The sequence below is a fragment of the Orbicella franksi genome, chromosome 3, assembly GCF_964199315.1.
Source record: "Orbicella franksi chromosome 3, jaOrbFran1.1, whole genome shotgun sequence".
Lineage (NCBI taxonomy): Eukaryota > Metazoa > Cnidaria > Anthozoa > Scleractinia > Merulinidae > Orbicella > Orbicella franksi.
This window is the reverse complement of record NC_138147.1, coordinates 30,916,705-30,937,352: the sequence shown is the minus strand read 5'-3', so window position 1 is coordinate 30,937,352 and position 20,648 is coordinate 30,916,705. Positions and strand designations below refer to the sequence as shown.

The window sequence follows — 20,648 nt, the reverse complement described above, 5'->3', positions numbered from 1 at the left end:
TACTTTAGATGAAGCCACGGAGAGAAATCAAATTGCCCAGTTGAAATGAATATCTGTGCTTTAAGACTGATTGTTGTAAAACATGATCCAGTAGATTTCATTTTCACATGGGTTTTCTTGTTGTAGAAAGATGGCTGATTAAATATGCATAATTTAGTGTCAAATGGCCAGTTTTGCAGGGGGAGCCCTAACTTGAAAGGAATAAAATATTTTGACCTACTTTTTTGCCACAATCATTCAATCACCAAACCCGACATTTGTGCCAAGTTTGAGCGAAATCGGTGATTTGAGCTGTATCACCTCTCGTCCGTGGTTGCCTGGTTTTTCCATGGACACACTCTTAAGTCTGCAACTTCGTGTGCTTGGCTTCACATTTTGTCTCGATATTAAGTTACATATGCTATATGCGGTGCACAAATGATTTATCCACCCGAAAGCAGCAAGTGGCCCCCAAAAGGACGCTGCTAAATCTGAAAGTAACGATGGTTCTTACTCTCGCAATTTTGCGGTCAGTATGGATATTTTCACAGATTCAAACCCAGAAACATGGAGGGTTGGTGGCCTCATGGTTAGTGCGCTCGTATCCGGATAGAGCGGTCTGGGTTCGAACCCTGGCCAGGGGACATTGTGTTGAGTTCTTGGGCAAGACGCCTTATTCTCAGCGGGTCTCTCTTCACCCAGGTGTATAAATGGGTACCGGCGAATTTGATGCTGGGGGTAAACCTGCGATGGACAAGTATCCCATCCAGGGGAAAGTAAAAATACTCCTAGTCGCTTCATGCTACAGAAACCGGGATAAGCTCCGGACTGATGGGCCTCATGGCTCGTATGTAGCCTTTACCAAAGCCAGAAACGACAGTTACTTGCTAAATGTTACTCACAAAATTTTGCTGTAATTGCTCAAAAATAGTTCCATTTTGTGTTTAGGTATTTTATCTCCAATCATCATGTTGAGAACTTGAAATATAAAAATGTACATTATTTTGCTTTGCATGGGAATTCAATAAGGTTTCTTGAGTAAAGAATTCATCCTCATCAGATGGCGAGACAAAATGTACAAATTCTCATTTAAAGGTTTTAATCAAAACTATAGCAAAATTCTCGAACGTGATCGGCTATCAGCAGCCCGATTTGAGCATTAATAATACACATGAAAAAATTACTCGATTCTTATTGGCTAAGAGCAGTGCAGTTCAAGTGTGTACACCAGAGCAAAAAGTGTAATATCAGTGCAAAAAGTGTAACACCAGTGCAAATTACACATCGAAATTCTGGATTATGATTGACTGAAAGACAATAGGAACTTTTCTAAGAAAATGATATCACGTAAAATGATGACGAAAATTTTGTGATGAAACTTTGAAAAAAGTTTTCTTGAATGAGAAAAAAAATGGCTTCAAGAAAGATCTTCCGGCACTTCCTCTGCGCGAATTTTTTCATGTTTGTAACTAATCATACGGTTTTTCTCGTTCAATTTAGAGTTAATTTGCACTTGTGAGTTTCAAAAAGCTGAAATTGCTCTCGCCGAAGCGGCTCGTGCAATTTCAGCTTTTTGAAAAACACACTCGTGCAAATTAATTCCAAATTGAACTCGAAACCGTATGATTACCTATACTAATCATACTCGTGATTAACAAATCGGACGACCGCGAAGCGGGAGTCCGATTTTGTAAATCAGTCGTAGGATTACAGGCCGAATTGGACTCCACTCAGTCCTATTACCATTATTTATAAGTGCTTTTTACCTAAATGAAAGGAATTGGTCTTTGGCAATTCATTCTCTTCGTCGTTTACGGTATAAGAGACATTTTAATGCTCTATCATTTGTTATTAGATGTTGTTTTAGCCATGGAGGAAGTTATAGACATTAGTTATCTTAGTACACAGCAGGTGGAGTCTGTTTTCGCCCCTTTTCTTTCTCGACAGTTAAAAAGAATATCATGAAAGTTCAGACTTTCCTGTTTTCCCACCCCAACCTAAGCGGGAAGTTAAAGAATGTCATCGTCATATAAATAAACAACGCCAGGGCCAAGTTAATGTAACATTGATGATTATTTTTATTAACTTGCCAACCTACATGGTATTCACTTCATATCTAAAATCTGTCTTTTTGAAAACCGACATGGCGGCGAAATAAAAACTTGTAGTAACAACTACAAAGACTAAAAGAGTATATTAATTACTAACAACCGCTAAGAAAATGCGATACCAAGAAATGACTTAATTTGTTAGGTAACTTAACCAGTCTTCATTTAATTTCTAAATATGATTTCTTTTGCTAGACTTCTAGTGGCCATGTTATTCCCATGAGCCTTCAGGAAATGCTTTGTTGTTCAGTCCTCTTTCGTCTTTCATTGATTTTCCTTCCTCAGGCCTGGGACGGGAGTTTCTCAGTGTCCTTGGACGGTCTGCAAGTCGATTTTTTGGCACCGTTGCTTCGTCACTCACCTACAACGAACAAGATCACCAGAGAATTGAAGCAGCATCGTTCGGGAGACTTTTCACTTGGAATTTATGGTGTCGGAAGCTAGATTAAAACCAAGTAAGGTTGTTTTGTTTCGAATCATTTCGTTTGACCCTTGCGTTGAGAGAAAGAGGATTTAGAAATCAGCAAGCTTTACTGACCTGTCTTTTCCCACAACCGTACCAAAAGGGACAGCCATATTGGGCTAACACAGAGTAGGGAACGACGAACATGAAGACAAGAAAGAAAGCCAACGTAATCCGTGAATTCATATTGTTATCGGCCCCAGTTACGAACTTTGCTTCTGTTTCTGTGCTTGCTGTATATTCTCTAAAGTGCGAGATTAGCACTTTCTTTTATACACACAAAATGTCATAAATTCATAAATAACATAAAGGTTCTGCTATCAATCACCGTTCAATTGTGATAATGTGGTAATCATGGTTTGCATATTTTAGAGCTTTTCATCGTTTAATAACCTGTTTATTAATTTAGTAATTGAAGCACAAGCTTCCAGTCGGTCAGCCAGTGAAGTTGGTTCGTTTTCTCTGACACCCACCAAAAAACACCTTGCAGCAGCATATGGTTGCTGTTTTGTAATTAACTTTTGTCACTGATATGACTGCATTAGTAATCAGTTAAATTAGTAAGTGAAAGTGAAGAATGATCATCGCAGTAAATTTTCTAATTTAAGCAATTGAAAAGAAGAAGCCTGAAAAAATCAGGGCTTCGACGGGATTCGAACCCGTGACCTCCGCAATACCGGTGCGATGCTCTACCAACTGAGCTATGAATTCACACATCGGGAGCGAGGTCAATTAATTGAGTTCATATCTTCCCGTTAGGAGTGAAATGATCTGAAGTACATATGAAATAATTCATATATAAATTAAATTAAATTAATTAAATAATTAAATAATTAAATTAGCAAGTATTAGCCAAATCTTGAGTTAATGTTCTTGCTTTTTCAAACCGCGCCTTGCTTTTTGCAATCAGCTGATTTTAAGTTCCTTGATTACTTCCTCAATTTTATTATGCACTCCTCCCACTTTTATTCAACACTACCGATAATTAACGACATGCGTTCTTCTCGAAAGTCTTCTCGAAAATTCTGTTTTAAAACAACCACTCAAACATAACCTATTAACACAGCCGTTTCACATGGTGGACTACCACTAATTACATAGAGTCTACACTGGAGACCTGTGTTGCGTTGTTTGTAAAATGAGAAAGTTTAAAACTCTTCCTGCAGATTATACGAAACTCATCAAGCCTTGTATCAAATTTGACCCATGTGACTATACATATATTGTGACAAGGAGATTGCAGTTTTTCTAGTTCGTAACGTCAACTCGTTTCGTCTCTTTCCTCAGTTAGATATTCTATAAGTTGTATACAAATGATCTAGCAACCAGAAAACAGAAGCAAGTTCGAAACAAGTGGCCCTCAGAAAGAACGCTGCTTACTATGAAAGCAACTAGGGTTGCTGCTCCCGCAACTCTGCGTACATATTTGAGGTCATCACTATATATGGATATTTTCACAGACTCAAAGTCTGAACTGAGTGTTATTTGCTAAATTTTACTTGCAAAATTTGAGAAGAAGGAAAAAGGCGCTTAACTCATCAAGATGAAATGGGGTAATTACTCACAAAATGAAATAGTCCCATTTTGTTTTTATTTCACCTGCAATCATCACGTTGTTAGTGAGTACTTGAGACATATAAAAATGTAAAAATATACATTTGCCTTACATGTGAATTCGATAATATTTCTTGAGCAAAAAATTCATAATATTATATCAGAGGATAGAAGAAAACAGGCGAGTCGCTGTTACGAAATAATAAATTGAAGACTTCTCTTCACAATCTATATATTTTCAGAACACAATGATTCCAGCTTCCAGTAGCCTTTCGTATAACTTAGAAGAGTTTATACACTTTTTTTACAAACAGCCTAACAGAGATCTTGATTGTAGAATCAATGCAATTGAAGTTGCACTCGATCAGCATAGAGGAACTGCCTGAAAACCAGCTAAGGCTGACGTAGCTTCCTCTCTAAATATTGTAACAAAATTAGTGGTAGTCCACCACGTGAAACAGCTGTGTTTTTAGGTCTGAGTGGGTGTTTTAAATAGCATTTGTAGTGAATTCTGTCCAGTTTCTCTCAAGAGGAAGTTACGACTGAAGCTAACAAATAAATTGAATTCAGAAGAAATGTCGTCTATTATCAGCGGCTGAATAAATGTGGGCGGCGTATTGAGGCAATTGAGGAAGTCAACGAGTTACTTAGAATTGATCGATAGCAAAAGGCAAGTCCGCGGTTTGAAAAAAAAAACATAACATTAACTCAAGAGTTGGCTAATACTTAATCATTTTCTCTTGACTTAATTTAATTGATCATTAGTGTAGTCATATCAGTAACAAAATCTAATTGCAAAACAGCAACCACATGCTACAGCAAGGCGTTTTTCGAGAGTGTAAGAAAAACGACCAACGTCACTGGATGACCGATTAGAAGCTCGTGCTTCAATTATTAAATTAATAAACAGGTTTTTGAATAATGAAAAGCTCTAAAATATGGAACAATTATCACAATTGAACGGTAATTTAATACTAGAACCTTTATAAGTTATTTACGAATTTATGACATTTTGTGTGTATGAAATGAAGGGGTATCGAATGGTCTTTGCGAGCATGCGAGCAGAGCGTTTATTGTTACTTGAAATTAGTTCTTTTGTATTTATCGCCGATTTAACCGAAACGCTCCCCTCAATAAAAATTTTAAAAAAGTTGATATAGAGGGTTGATCTTCAATTTCTCTGCAGAAGAGCTTTATTCCAAACAATAAAGTTGTTTTCGAATATGCCTTTTTCTCGAAGACATCGGGATCAATAAAGATAAAGTTTTGACCAAGCGACTTCTTTGAGGGTTTTGCAAATCGCCCTTCACTATTGTAGTAAAAAAAGCTCAGAACTTTTAAGTCAAAATATCATATCCTAGAATAAAACTTATCTTTAAACTTCCCCATTGTTAAAATGTTTATTTTATCAGTCGTCGTTACTATTTGTTCACTTAAACTTCGTCTTTGACAACATGGCAGGTTTACTTTGGGTGGAAGAATGAATTTCCTGTAATGGTGACAGGAGGATTCCTGAATTTTTTAAAAAGTATATTCCCTAAAAATTGAAAATAAAAGTCTCAAGCCCAGTAGTTTGGTCATACTGAAATTTATACTTTTGTCCATATATCGACGCTTATCAACGAAGAAAAAAGTGCAAGCTAATGCTCACTTGTAAAAATAAAGTCAGTCTTTGGCAGAAAAATTGGCTGCTTACATTGACAATTTTCCAACTTGGTGGTTCATACATGACAAATTTGACAAAATAATTAAAAAGCGTGGATAATTTCGATCAAGGCATACCCAACCAGATTGCAACAATACCAACAGCACAGATAGTTATTTCGCAGAGTAATGGCTACAGCAGACGTTTCTGGAGATGAAAAGCAGAACACTCTTCTGGTTGAATGACTATACTGTTCACCAGATATAACTGGTGGAATATACACAGCCAGTTGACATTTATCTTAGTGTTAAACTCTTTTGTGTCCATTACTGCATTTCTTGGAAATGCTAGATCGAATTTTCCTACCAAACCGATTGTATTTTTAAAATGATTTTAAATTGTTTTTTTCAGTGCTATTTTATAAATAATTCAAAATTTTGCTCTGTGTTTGTAATGTATTTAAATGTATAGTTAAAACGTATTTTATGACATTGAAATAATTTTCCATCAGTTTTTAGTGTATTTTTTAAACAGGGTTTAAACAGATAATTTAAAATCTATTTCAAGACTACGTCCACAAACATTTTCTATAATAGTTTTAAAATACCAGTGAAACAATGTTTTGAATGCAATCTTGGCCAAGGTAGTAGATATGAAAGGTAGTTTACAAATTATTCGTGTAAAAATAGTCTTTAAATAAGATATTTAACACGTGCTTGTCAAATTAACGTTATAGACCAGATTTTTAAACATGATATTCAGAATGCAGTTGACATGTCAACAGCATGAAATACGTTTTAATTAGAATATTTGAAACCTATTTGAAATGGGAATTCATGATAAAGTTTTAAAATGCCACAAAGCAGTCTGTTTTTAACATATTTTAATTTTCATTCAAGCGAATATACTATGTTAATGGCAGTTTTAAATAATGACAGCACGGTCTGTCTTTAAACAGATTTTAAATTCACTATTTTTTCACTATTTCGAGACGTGCAAGATCAACATGTCTAACTCAATAACAATTTAAAGTTTGTTTACGACAACCAATTTTCAGAACATATTTACATAGAAATCAAAGTGGAACTACATGTAGACGGCACATGCATATCTAAAATATATTTGCCTAATTCACCTAAAAGAAGGATTTGAATTACTCTCAACAAAATTTGCATCTCTTATTTGAAAACTGCTTTCATTTTTTTTTTCATTCACGCTACATGCACAAAAACATTTAACATATTTGATTACAACTAACTGTTGTAGGTTTAGTCTGCTAAAAATGAACAAGACAGTGTAATCCAAATTCTACTCAAAGATATGATAAATGAGCTTTAATTGGACAGATTGTGCACCATTTGCTCAGTACGTGATGTTACATTCAATGAGATTGAGTTCAATGATTATGGTTTCTTTGAAAAGAAGTCTCCTTAAATTAGCAGCAGATGCAAATGCAAAATCATTACACACTTTGGCGGAAGAAGGGATCTAACTAACAAAATATTTAGGTATATGCATGTACACTCTACCCTCGCAGTGAATCCTGATTTCATAAATATTTATTCCTTCGACCTCCCGATATCTGCAACCATTTTCATTTCATCTGCTTCGACACTTTGCCAAACGCCGCAAAGAGAAAGTGTCACTTATTTATAAGCAAGGAAACAGAAAAGCTGCAAAACCTTTGTTGACTTCGATAAAACAAACAGCAGCTCGTACTCAGTGCTTTGGAGGAAGCAGGAAAGGAGTTCAAAACCAATTCTGTATCCTTGCAAATTAAAACTATTGGTTCTAATACATCAGCACGAGACCCTGGCGAAAGGGTACGAAATCAATGAGGTAGGAGTGGATGATCACACGAAGACTGGCTTACCAAAATTGTCTACCTCGCCCGCTAAAAGCCTATATGGTCCCATGACACCCCACGAGTAGAGAACGGCAAAGAAATGAACGAAGAATTACAACGCACGTGCACAGTCATTGTTCCACTCATTATACCTTTTCCTTGGTGGCGTTCGTTCTCGTTGCCGTTGTGCCTTACTTACGTTCCCTAATCATAAACATGAAAACTTAGCTTAGTTGTACGGGGATCTTTGTTACCAATATTCGATCGCTTCTTTAGCATAGGTCTACTATAAGTTTCTGATCAAGTTACAAAAATTTCGTGTTAGCTTAATATGGCCTTCCCTTTCACTATGGTTGTGGGAGAAGACAGGTTAGTAAACCAAGCTGATTTCTAAATTATCTTTCTCTTGACGCATTAGACTCGAATCAAAAGAGTGAAAAGAAACAACCTTCCTTGGCCAAGATTGATTTTCATCTAAGTTACGGCACCACAAATTTCAAGCATCGAGTAGTCTTGGGAAGGAAGTTACTTCAAGTTTTAAGTGTAAATGACCGATAGTTTTTTATTATTATTATTATTTGCTTGATTGAATCTACTTGAGATCGTGATATGGAAATCGAAAAACAAGGTTTTTATGGGCTTTTCTTCTGACTGCGCTTTAGCCATCTGAAAACATGACATTTCACCTCCTGTTGGGTTAGAAACCACGGGAGATGGTCAGACCTGGGAAAATTCAAGGCGTTGTGTCAGAACAAGAATGTAGGTTTACATATTTTTCGTAGTGAACCAAAATTGGAACTACGCGAGCGGAGTATCTAACTCATGGTATTTCCCTATGTACCATCACCAGACCGCCCAAGGCTAGCTTCGAGTTTCCGGAGTGACCTCATAAAGGAGCCTGTTAAGGTTGCAGTCTAACGAAGTTTCCACCTCTCGTAGCTTGTAGCGGCAATTATCTTCCCTAACACTTTTAGTACACGGCACTCGGGTTCTATTTTCCCTCTCTGTCATGACTTTCTCCCTCGCTAATTTCTTCCACTTCCATGCTCACTGCATCGGCCAGGGCCTCTTGGATTACCTTGTACTAAAACGGTAAATGTCTAATTCGGGCCGTGTTGTGTGCATGTGTTACAAGTGACATTGCAGTAATAAGTGCATCGTTGCTTATTTCCCTAGTGTATGATATCCTTCTTCGCCGTCATCACCAATGTCTCCAAACCTCGATCAATAACAAAACGTGCAATAGTTTCGCATACTTGTCTGCCGGTCACACCCTAAGCCGACACCCTAGTTCACTCGATAAAAAAGAAATCAAGAAAACGTGCAAAATTAAACTGTTGCTGAATTTTTTTGATGTGCCGCCTTTATTGTTTGCACCAAATTTGAGCAGCTGAAGCAAGAAGGTTGCCATTTCATTTTTTCAATTTTATTCCTCAGTTACAATTCCCACATTTTTATTTTCGGATAAAAGAAAAATTAGGTTTCCTCGCTGTCCACAACCTTATTTCCCGCGCGCAAAATTTCGAAAATTGTACAATTCACAACAAAGGGCTTAAAAGTAATAAATTTGACGATAATTTCTCGCATGGAAGAGTGCGTTCCACTACCATACAAGTTTGGGTTTCTATGAGAATGGTTATTTTGTTTGGATACCCTTTGTTCGTTTGTTTCTAAAACTTTTCCGTTGTAAAGTCTCGTGCAATTGTCACGTTTTCTGAACAGGTGCGGCGTTTTCCAACCTTTGCTTTTGTTTTCTAGCAATATTTATTAAGCTTGCTTTCTCCTTTCCTTACCACATTTTCTGTCTTCCTCTACCGAGGTCAGAGAATCGGACCACCGTGTTTTACAGTGTTAGAGCTATGTTTCATCTCCCAGTTATTGCAAGAGTTCTTACTCTCTCGTTTGTTGTCTTTGGACGAATTTCAGGTTAGTATTTTGATAATTAGCGACTTTACTTCATTTCAGTGCTTATGAACGAGAAAACCTTCAAGATAGTTTCTCTGCAATAGTATCTGAACGTACATTATTCAAGATGACGGAAGCATTTGTTCGCGAAAGTAGAAAGTAAATGTTCGACTGAGTGTCGTATCTTGTGATAACCATTTTTACAAAAGGCAAGTTAAAGATCTAGAACATTTGACCTGCAGGTCTTGGTGCGTGTCAATATTCGCATGTAATGGAAAGAATCTACAGTAGTTAGCTCAGTTTAAAAAAGTTTGCCTGCAAAACTCATTTCTTTTGGCGTCACTGTTCGGTACAGTAATTACTTTTGTCGGGCTGTGAAGTTGGCACTGTGCAGCAAGCAATGTTACGTACCAATTCATGATCTATCGAAGCAGAATAGCGAAGCCAATAAATTTTATTCTCTCTTAAAAGTCAGAGAGGTGGCCTACTGGAGAGGTTTCACAGAGGAAGGAGTCAAAGAAGGGAATATACAAGAGCTAATCATAATTTGTCTAACTCCGTTCGTTTCCCCGGCCCGTACTTAGCAACCATTTGTATATTTCTGATTAAAGTCTTCTACCGGTCTTCTTTGCTTTACTTGTGTTAGTTTGCAGTCGGTTAGGATTCAATTGTGTTATGATAGTTCTACCATGGTAAATTTTTCCTCTCTTGTTTTTTCTTTGTCAGACTCAAATGGAATGCTATTTGGATCTGGAGACATAAATGTCCTACAGGGTAAGGACTATGACTGCAAAATATTTCCCTTTGATCCAGAGTTCTCCTCTGACGACGTTCGCGTGCAGTTGGCTGTTACATCTAAGAAATACGAAGCAGCTGTAACCTGGATAGGGGGAGTGTCAAGATCTGGGTAAGAAAAATCACACGAATTACAAGAAAACATTGTTTAAAATATATACATAAGCGCTTCATTATCTGTTTTAGATACAAAAATATCAGCTCTGATTATTGAAAGGGCGTGCCAAGATTAATCATGGCCTAGGAATTTTTTAAAAAGCCGGACCCCAGTTAACGTTGTTCGAAAGGTGGATGATGCTATCCACAGTATAAATCGCTATCTAGTGGTTAAGTGCTGACAAAACAGCCATGCTGTTCACTGGATAGTGATTTATCCAGTGGATATAGCGTTATCTACCTCTCGACCACTCCGGGCCAGATGCATTAGATACTATTTGAGTGGCGTGGGTTAGAACTCCAAAATTTACAAGGAAAGTATGTTTCCTTAGAACTTTTGCCACCCAGAAATTTTGCAATTATTGCTGGAAAGTAACATCTCGTACACTCGAAAGCCTAAAAGTTTTTACTAATTACTAAATTTCAGAGGTTTCATGACAAGATTTTGTACGAAAGAAATCTGATCGTTGAAAAACAAAAACTGTTTGTTAACCAGAATTTCACGGACTACCATGGAGTTCTTTGCCTTCTAGTTTTCAGGGATGTGTTGCCACCTCTGGAGCGATCGTTGGATCCAGGACTGTGTCTTTGCAGTGGATTGCCTATCGAACTGTTTCAAACGGCGCATATGAGAAGAAAGTTAGCATTCCGATGTGGACCACGGGAACTGAGTGCGTTCGAGAAGATTTTCCGAAGGTTGGCATTTTATTTAAAAAAGTAGCATTAATGTAACGTAACAGTTTGCACGATGAAACATTGAAACTGCAAAAATTGGATCAGCTGTTTGCAGAGGAAACCCTTCTGTTACTCCTCGTACTTAATAGAAGAATGCATTTTTTTCATCTACAAATATACTTAATTAGTTATTAACGTTGTACAAAGCGCTTTCTATCAAGGGCAAGAACCCTTGAAAACGATTTAACACTTTTCCAAAATCTTACTGGCCTGGTAAACTTTCTGGAAACCATACATCATTGATTTAACTGAGATTAATTTTTATACTCTTCTAAGAAAGATATTAATAAGAGAGATAAGTTGGGTCGTGCACAATTCAACCCTACCGTTTATGAAACTTAAGAGATTCGCCTAATATATTAGAGCGCTTAGCAATAACGACGGCTGAAAAAAATGGATTTATATTTTACCTTTATACCTCACAATTATCTAGAATTGTTCAGAACGCCGAGCGGTCTAAAAACCTCCTCAAACTAAAGATGTAACGCCAGCGATCAATTCAAAAACAAAATATGAAAAAATTATACATCGTAGTTCACGTTTTTCAGATGATGCTCAAACCTTGTGGTCATTTCACGTCTGGTTTTTTTAAAGAGCACGATTAAGAAATGTACAAAGATTTATAACACACGTGCACAGCCATTGTTTTCCTCATTATACCTTTTGCTTGCTGACGTTCTCCTTGCCGTTGCCTTTGCCATTGCCGTGCTGGTTTTCTGGCTTAATACTGGCTTAGCCTATTAACTTCTCTTTTTTCCTTCTTCAGCCTTTGGCCACAGCTCCGTACGTGTTCGTAACCGCTGTCCATCCTGTTACAAACAAACATGACGCCGCAAGCGTCTGGGCGGAAGATGTTACTAGATATAATTTCAGAGCATGTCTTCGCGAGTTGAAAAACTTTGATGGTGCACACAAATACCTGTCTGTGGTGAGTAGTTAGGGCTTTTATACGCAAATATTTAGGGACATTGTTGACGAAAAAACAGTCATATTTAAGACTTGACGGATAACTCCAACTTCAGAATTCAAAAATTTAGATTAAAATTGATTGAAAAATTGAAAAATGAACGAATGTCTTCCTATAACAGACATGTCAACAAACTTTCACTAAAACATGGTTATCTTCCTACAACGTACTGTTTGGTTACTGAATATAGTATACTGATTTAAACTGTCTTTCTATCTCTTTATAGAATATCTTGGCCTTCACTAACTCTAGTGTACCAACTGGTTGGACATTACCCTTGGCCGATGAATTAAGCTTTCCTAACAACTATAGCCCTGACGATAGCAAAGGCTATAGCTTCTGCAAAGTAAGTTTATTAGCACGACCAGAGCCCTTACTAAGCTACGCCTGTAAAAAAGGCGGGAAAAGGGAGAGCGGACACAAGATCATCACGCTGATTTCAAACTTAATAAATTTAATGCAAATCGCATCAGCTGAGATTTGAGACCTTGGCACTAACATTAACATTCTTGAAAAAAAATCATCTATTTTTTCAGACTATCGACTTCCCTCAGAGATTCTTTGAAACTCCAACTCTGGTTACGACAACCAAGCATCACAAAAATGACGTCAACGCCCGCATTGATGCTGATAACAACGCCATTACAGAATGGATTGAGGTGAGATTTTACAAAAGAATTCTACCTTAGTTTCTTCACCAGCTACCGTCTGTGGAATTCTTTTTGTTTTCAAAGGAAAAAATACTCAGGAAACTATACTTATTTCAGACCAGAATTTCGTTCACCTTGTCCGCTCATTGAGCTAAGTCTTTCATTAAAGGGCAATGCTATAAGCGCACCTTATTCAGGGCCGTTGCAACTAACACGCAAACCGAGGCACTTGCCCAGTCATGATTTTCGGTTTTGTTGCTTGTAGTCATCATAAACAATCTCAATACCTTAGAAAAGAATCTAACCTTGGACATTGCCTCAGTCATGATGTTTTTATGGACATTACCTCAGCCATAATTTTTTCATGGACATTGCCTCAGTCATAATATTTTTCATGGAAATTGGCTCAGTCACAATTTTATTTTGGCTGCGGCCCTGTTATTATGAGCTGTAAACCGTTAAAAGTGCTCTTCACTTCTTTACTTTATTTTTAAGGAAAGAAGTTTGCTTCCTTTAAGTTTGGAGGTATTACCGAACGGGAAAATGCAACTCCAAAATTGAGGCTCCGATCTCAGGTTTACTATGCGTTAAAGTTTCAAAAAGGTTTCTCGTGACGATGTTTACTTTCATTTCATTAGAGCATTACAACGACAGACTTCCAGGTGTGCTTGAAGGATATTCAACGCTATGACGCTCATCACGACCCCATCACGCTTAATTATATGGCTGCTGGGTGTAAGTATGCTATACTTGTGGTTTTGATGTTCAACCTAGAGCCGGTTTTTAACTGTGTGTTGTATAACCAAAACCAAGGCTAGAGCTCTGGTCAAAGGGCACAGACAACCCAGTCAGCCAATCAAACCGGTAAGCAAATACATGTAGCCGACGAAAAGCGCTGGAAAACGGGCGTGAACCATCGACGATTTCTTTTGGTTCTACTTATAACTGCATGAAAAAGTGGCGCGAGCGTTGGAGCGGTTTTCAATTGAGTATCGGAACACGAAAGCCAAAGTAATCACTTTAGCCAATCACAAAGGACACAGACAATCCAGTGAGCCAATGAAAACTCGAAGTAAATACATGTAGCTGACACGAAGGGAGGGAAAACATGTGCGAGCGAGTCACGATTGGTTTGGTTTTGGTTGATTGGTTGAAAATGTGTGTTTTTTGAGGAAATCGTGTAGCGCAATAATGCAAAACCAATAACTTTTCGACACTCGATTGAAAACCGCTCTAAAATTAAAATGACAATTTAAAATAAGCACAGTATGCGAATTATTTTCATCAGTGAAGTGACAATCGCTCTAATTCGCGTCCACGTATATGGTGTATATAAATCTGCTATTTCTTCTCACGCCTCCCATTAAAAGAGACTTTCTTATCTTGACAGATTACCATCCCTGCAACGGCAGAACATGCCCATTTTATGGCGAATGTCGAGCGCCAACCAAAACGACACATAAATGCGTGTGCGTCCCTTGCACAACAGATGAGTCGGCTCCACTGTGCGACAGCAATGACGTCACACACAAGAACAAATGTGAATACAACTACCACGTGTGTCAGGCGCAAGAAGAACCCGGTATAAAACACTATGGTGGATGCAAACGTAAGTCCTTGCTTGTTTTATGTGGCTAAATATCTTACCGTAAATATCATGAGATCAAGAAAGTTTAAGAGAGATTAATTGAAAAATATAACTGGAACATTGATTCTTTCCAGTTTAACTGCTATCACTCTGTTCGTAACAGGGGAAAAAACAACAGCTGTTTGTATCTTAGACTAATTAAGCACATAAAAATCTCTACACTACAAGTGAGTGGCATTCTACAAATCACCTAACTTCCATGCTCAAGACATTCTTATTGTTTGACTTTACAATTAATTTCTTACATAATGTTGCTTTTGAGAACCTGAGATGATATCCCCAATTGATCCTATATTCTCATTAACTGCTGGTCTCGCGTTGTATTAATTTCCGTAAAGAGAAATTTCGATCAGTTACTCTCGAAAAGTGATAAGGACGCCCAGAGGTGGTATCGAGCAATATTACGGTACATAAGGGGCGCTTTCCATTAGATGTTAACTTTCGGTTTGAAATCTTGGACATTTCCAGTCACGAACGAATCCTTCCCCTTGATGTGTCGGTAAATTAGATAATTCTGTCAATTATCTCAATGATACTTCAATATTTAATTAAGTTTAATTCTTCAAAAGTTTTATGCATTCTGGAAAATCATCTGGAAAGCAATTTTTGGTGTCAAGCTGGATGTTCCCTTAATGCACAACTCAAAGAAATCTTAAAAGTGCATGAATTTGTCTGATTTTTATTTTCAGCATTTGCCCTTCAACGCGGTCGTGTTGCCCTCCGCTTAGAGACAGAAGATGTGCGCTGCAGAAAAGTTTACTTTAAGACGGGAATTTTCCAGAGCAGCAAAGGAAATATTCGCGTTCAGACCACCATTAACTACTTCAACTACACTGGAAGCTTCATTCACGACGCTGCAGTAACCTGGGTCGAGAACGTTAATCTCAGCTCCTTCGATGTGTGCGCGCTTAAGGCAGGAAGGCTAGACCGCTTGACGCCTGATGGCGGGCTCACATTTATTGACTTCATCGCTTTCCAGGAAGCTCCAAAGAGCGCTTCGGCTGGTCAAGTCATTATGACAAATTGGTGGGATGGAACACAATGCGAATCAGTTACATTTGAGGTGAGTCTAAACTAACGTAAGTCGAGTTAAGACGAAATCCGAAAGGAACTCGTTCAATTTCAGTTTAAAGTAGACCAAAATTTTGTGCCACAATAATTTTAATTATATAACAGTCATTCTTGCATTTTCTCAAAAAGCTAAAAAATGCAAACAGTTGCTTGAAATAACACAAAAAAAACAATTTCCCATGAGAACTCGAAGAAATAAATTCAAAGTTCAGACGAATTGGGCAAACACAGGTAAAGTTTCATCATCGGTTTCATATCACCAGTACTTTCAAATGTTTCATACGATCTTAAAAATTTGTTTTCGACATTTGGTGTTGTCAGAAACGATTCTTTTGAGAAGATATTTAAAACAGTTGCTCAGATATCAATAATCTCGGTACAAAGTTGTTGTCCATTTGTTACCAGAACTTCTGGGGCATTCCCTCTTAATACCTTTATGTTCAAACGCTTAGATACTTAAGAATTTGATTTGATACCCGAGGAACTGATCAACATTTTAGAGAAAGGGGAGCTTATTTATGTAACTTTTTTTCTTTTGGATTTAACGTTGAAACATCCAAGTCGAAGTTTAGTGAAAATTGCTCTGTAAATAGATCGACTGAACTCCAAAGTAATACATTAAAACAGGCTATTATAGACACTTACGTGAAGTAGAGGAACATATTTTATAACTAACTAGCCAATTCAGAATTGACAGGGCTTGTTTTGAAATCAGTTTAAACTGGAAATGGGATGTCATTGAATCAGGAGCCTTTTGGCGTAAGAAGGGCTAAATATCTTTTTCTTGATTAAGAGAAATATCTTGAACAGTTGAAATATAAGAGGAAGAAGTTACCATTCATTTAAGAACAAGTTGAGCAAACAACATAATTTTCTAATTTTTTCAGTCAAATGAGATTTCTTCACCACACGTTTTGGTAACTGCTCAACACACAGTTGTGGGTCTAAAACACGACGCCGCCACGGTCTGGGTCGAGAATGTCAACTCGAATACCTTTCTCGCCTGTTCGAGAGAAATGCAGAACTTTGATGGATTACATAAAGACATCAGATTAGTAAGTTATTAATAAACATTATTTTTAACAGTAAGGCATGCATATGAGTCACTGAGGTTTCTAACATAATGTCCTTTGACAGCCAGAGTTCAGTCATTTGTACGAGTCTTCTCCCGTAGTTAGTCCCTTAGAGAGAATGTAATGGTTAAATAATGGCTATCAGACTCCCAAAGATTCAACAGTCCTTTAATTAAGCGCGGACGGACTGGAACTCGGTGTTTCGACAGACGGCGAAGACACTTTACGTTCGCAATACAACGTTTAACCAAAAATGACCTAACAAATAAGTGACAGGCGCCCTTTCAAGAGAGAGGGAAGGAGGGCGTCAAAAGAGAGGGAGCGGGAATGCACGCAAGGAGGTGAAAAACCGATGTCGTTAATTGATGATAAAGCGATAAAGGATATTGCATGGCCGCGGGGAGATACGAAATTTATTTTTGAGTGTTGAAGAGTATTTCACGAGTGAGAGGCAGTGAACGAGTGAAATATTTTTCAACGCGAGAAGAGAAATTTCTTATCTCCAAGTCGCCATGTAATGTTCTATTTATTATATAAACATCAATGAAATCCCAAACCATTTCACGTTCACTTTCGCTGCTCAAGACGCCCTTTATTATGCAACCATAGCAACGGTGATCTTTTCACATGTGAAGATAACGTATTATTTTTACGTGTGAAAATACCATGTGTTCGCGCGAAAGCTCACCTGATATTTCAATGGTTGTAGTGATTTATTACGAGTTCTTCGAGTGTTTTAGTTTTCAAGAAGTTTAACATTGTTCAAGATTATCCACTCCTTGCAAGGCATGCAGTGTTTTCAGATGAAGTTACGGCAGCAAATTTGGTGATGTAAAGGTGGCCATGTTGGTAACTCAAACCATTCCTGTGGGAGTTGAATTCTTTCCTTATGTGAACAATCTGTTTTCTTTCCAATGAATTTGCCTGGCTTCTGGCCACGTAGGTGAAAACGCTCTGTTAAAAATAAATACTTATTGCTACAAATTCAAATGTACAGGTGTTTTTTTAATTTAAACCGTTCTATATACTGTCTATACCGAGAAAAGGTGCTCCGTTTTTTAATCCTGGGGTAATTTTGATAATATCACTCTGTTTTTTACCTGCAGAACTGGTTTGTATACGACAAACTTCCAACAAATCTTGCTGGTGAAAAACATTTCATCGAATTCCAAAACAACTTTTTACCTCTTGCTGAGAATTACAACGCTTACTGTCAGGTGGGATTTTTATGTGCTTCATTGTTATATTTAATTTCAGAACTTTTAATTTATGTAATGGAAATAGCTCCATTTCACCAATTGATGTTAGTTTTTCATAAGTCTGTCCTGTTACTGATCATGACTTTGGTCTGCAGACTAATATTGCAATGTTATGACGAAATTCCTTGTGAATAATAGGGCAGACGCATGAGAAACTGATGTCAATTTGTTTTTTACAATAACGAAAAGGCACAGATTATAAAATCATGTATCTGACCGCTTGTTGACAATGTAAATAGGCCAATGAGCGTGCGAGAATTGCTACAGTTCTATTGTCAAAATAAATCTTAGCCAGCAGCGAATGTATAAAACAAACTACACGTTTACCATCAAATGATACAGAAGGAGAATGCACACAAAAAAATTGATTTTCAAAACCGAGAACAATGACCCTTTCAATCCAATTTGTAATATATCAAACACGAGAGACCGTTTGACCACATTTCCAAACAACAAGAAGACAATTAAGTTGCAAATACGACGCGTTGTGTACTATTTTTGTTAAAAGCCTATGCTAGATCAGATATCCAAACACCGTCACGACCATGATTTCCTTTGTTTAAGCTTGATAAATCATTATCGACTTTGGAAAACAATTCCCGTTCAATGTTTGAACTCGTCATTAACGTATTTTTTTTCAGTCGCGGAAAAGGAAAAAACAAAATAGTTTCCAACTATTTATTTAGGTATACTGATGTAGACTGTTTTTAATTTCTTCATTTCACTCCTAGATTGTGAATTTTACAACGCCCAAGACTTCGACCCCCACGGTCATTGTGTCAGCGTCTTATCTTAATCCAGTTCCCCAACATAACAGCATTGCCACTTGGGTCGAGGTATGTAAATATGACAATCTCCACTATCTCCACAAGCTGTCTCCTCACACACGAACCATCGATACCAAATTTTAGCGAAATATTAATATCTTGCGTTCTGTGATCTACAATCGTCATTCGATAAGCTATTAACAGTAATCCAGAATTAAACATCGATCAAGAAAATCTAGAGAGAAAACCTCGCTGAAATTTAAAAAGCTGCAATCAAAACATACGTTACTTATGCCCTTGGATTAACTAAATTCTGACTCCTTTTCACGCCGATAGGGGTTTTTACAAACTTGTTTCAGTTTACATTTTCTTTGTTTAATGGGCCACAATGTCTTTAATTATAACATCTTTTTTCGCTTAAATGTGTGTTTCCTCTTCTTTGTTAATTAGCAAATTACAACTAAAGGTTTCAAAGTGTGTCTCAAAGAACTTCATGATCAGAATGGTTATGACCCCGTGAAGGTGGCTGCTCTTATCATTGGTAAGCATTTTTATTTTATATTTTAATTGATTGGTTATATTTGACTGAATAATAAGGACGAACCACAGGTCCACGACAACCGCTTTGATCTTTATTTTCCGATTTTTGTTTAGTACAATCAATTTCAAAACTAGTTGAGGAGAAAGACCATCTTTCGAGAAGACGTAAACTATATTCAATGTAAGTCGAAAAGGCTACCATTCTCAAAAAAACGTTTTCGCGATGGACACAACAATAATAAGTGGAACATCAACTTTAAATCAGGTTTCACGTTAAATTTTGCACGAAAACCAAAGGTATTTCTCTGCTTTTTCAATAAATAAACCTTATTCAGTCCATTGAAATTGCACGAAATTCTATAAACACACGCAGACTATAGCTGTAGATACCATTTGACGAACCTATATATCTATGTTAATAAACAGAGGAGAGGTTTCCGCACAAAATTGAACTTTGGAATGCGGTACAAATGTTTGCGCAAAATTTTTGCGGAGAGAATAGATGCCGCTTTGATGGTTTTAAAATCTATTTTTCTGGCTTATCAAAAAGAAAATCGAGCACTTGAAGTCCAGAAGCTCTCCCAGGGAATCAATACTTGAACAAGGAGTCAATAACAAATAATTTTGCGGGCATTGTGCAATGTATATCTTTTTCGCGCAAAATCGTTGACCAGATCTTTACGAAACCTCGCTATTACGCAATTTTTTCACTTTTTTTTAGTGACAAACTCTTTTTTATTAACATTGTTACTCACCAAATCTAAATTACTGTTTTATGCACAGGTTCCTAACGGATTACACAATTACAACTCCGATACACTGAAAAGGAAATGGCTCCGGAGTGCTGAAGGAATAAATAATATAAAGAAGAACTTTTTTGAAAATGATTTAATTAAGTATTATGTGATTGTAAGAGAAATTATGAACTCATCTTGGATGACAAAGTGTTTAATAGCACTATAAATCAAACGTGGAACAGAATAAAATTACGTACATTTAACATTGTATGTTTCTCTTTTGTTCTTGCTAACTTAGAACCCATATTTTGGTATTCATATGCTAATCCCCTTAGCTTCAAACGATTTAATGTCTCGTAGTTTTTTTCTTGATCAAAGTTCTTTCATTTGTATTTGAAAGAAAATTTTGCATAAGACATTGTTAGTTCAAGAAACGACCACCGAAATCATTCCTTATCTCTCATGTAAACTTTCATAGAAATTGCGTTTTCAAAATTGGAGACTTGGCACTTCAAAATACTTACACGAAGGGACTAAAACCGAGAGAAAAGGACAGAAATCTTTCCAAGCATCTCTCAGTTTAAGTGTTTTGAAATCAACACAATTTATAGATACACTAAAACATGTGCATTTGACGGTCGGTTTTATCTCGAGATTGACTGATAGCCTCTGGAGAGACTGCCGTAAGTTTTTGCGTCAACAGATCACGATTAACTTGTTTCTTTTGTTTTTCAAAAGGCCCGCCTTCAA

The 20,648-nt window shown here is 37.0% G+C and overlaps 1 protein-coding gene and 1 pseudogene across 2 annotated transcripts; one reads left to right on the top strand and one right to left on the bottom strand.

Annotated features, from left to right (window-relative positions):
• Window positions 1–2,055: 2,055 nt before the first annotated feature.
• Window positions 2,056–2,840, bottom strand: LOC145481999 (uncharacterized; annotated as a pseudogene). The gene is made up of 2 exons (XR_014048704.1): window positions 2,626–2,840; window positions 2,056–2,448 (listed from the first exon to the last, which is right to left on the bottom strand). The product of XR_014048704.1 is annotated as an uncharacterized LOC145481999 (transcript).
• A 6,347-nt stretch (window positions 2,841–9,187) lies between these two features.
• Window positions 9,188–20,159, top strand: LOC145481968 (uncharacterized). The gene is made up of 14 exons (XM_081460551.1): window positions 9,188–9,521; window positions 10,227–10,407; window positions 10,985–11,147; window positions 11,953–12,114; window positions 12,380–12,499; window positions 12,690–12,812; window positions 13,442–13,538; window positions 14,194–14,412; window positions 15,141–15,514; window positions 16,410–16,577; window positions 17,702–17,812; window positions 18,586–18,690; window positions 19,072–19,162; window positions 19,945–20,159. The coding sequence occupies exons 1-14, from the start codon at window positions 9,455–9,457 to the stop codon at window positions 19,950–19,952; spliced, it is 1,989 nt and encodes a 662-aa protein (XP_081316677.1). The 5' UTR covers window positions 9,188–9,454; the 3' UTR covers window positions 19,953–20,159.
• The last annotated feature ends 489 nt before the right edge of the window (window positions 20,160–20,648 follow it).

Excerpts from the sequence above, each read along its gene's own strand:
- LOC145481968 (XM_081460551.1), top strand. The coding sequence starts at position 9,455 with ATGTTTCATCTCCCAGTTATTGCAAGAGTTCTTACTCTCTCGTTTGTT. Across the intron at positions 10,408-10,984 it reads GGGGGAGTGTCAAGATCTGG|TTTTCAGGGATGTGTTGCCA; the intron begins GTAAGAAAAATC and ends TTTGCCTTCTAG. Across the intron at positions 15,515-16,409 it reads GCGAATCAGTTACATTTGAG|TCAAATGAGATTTCTTCACC; the intron begins GTGAGTCTAAAC and ends TAATTTTTTCAG.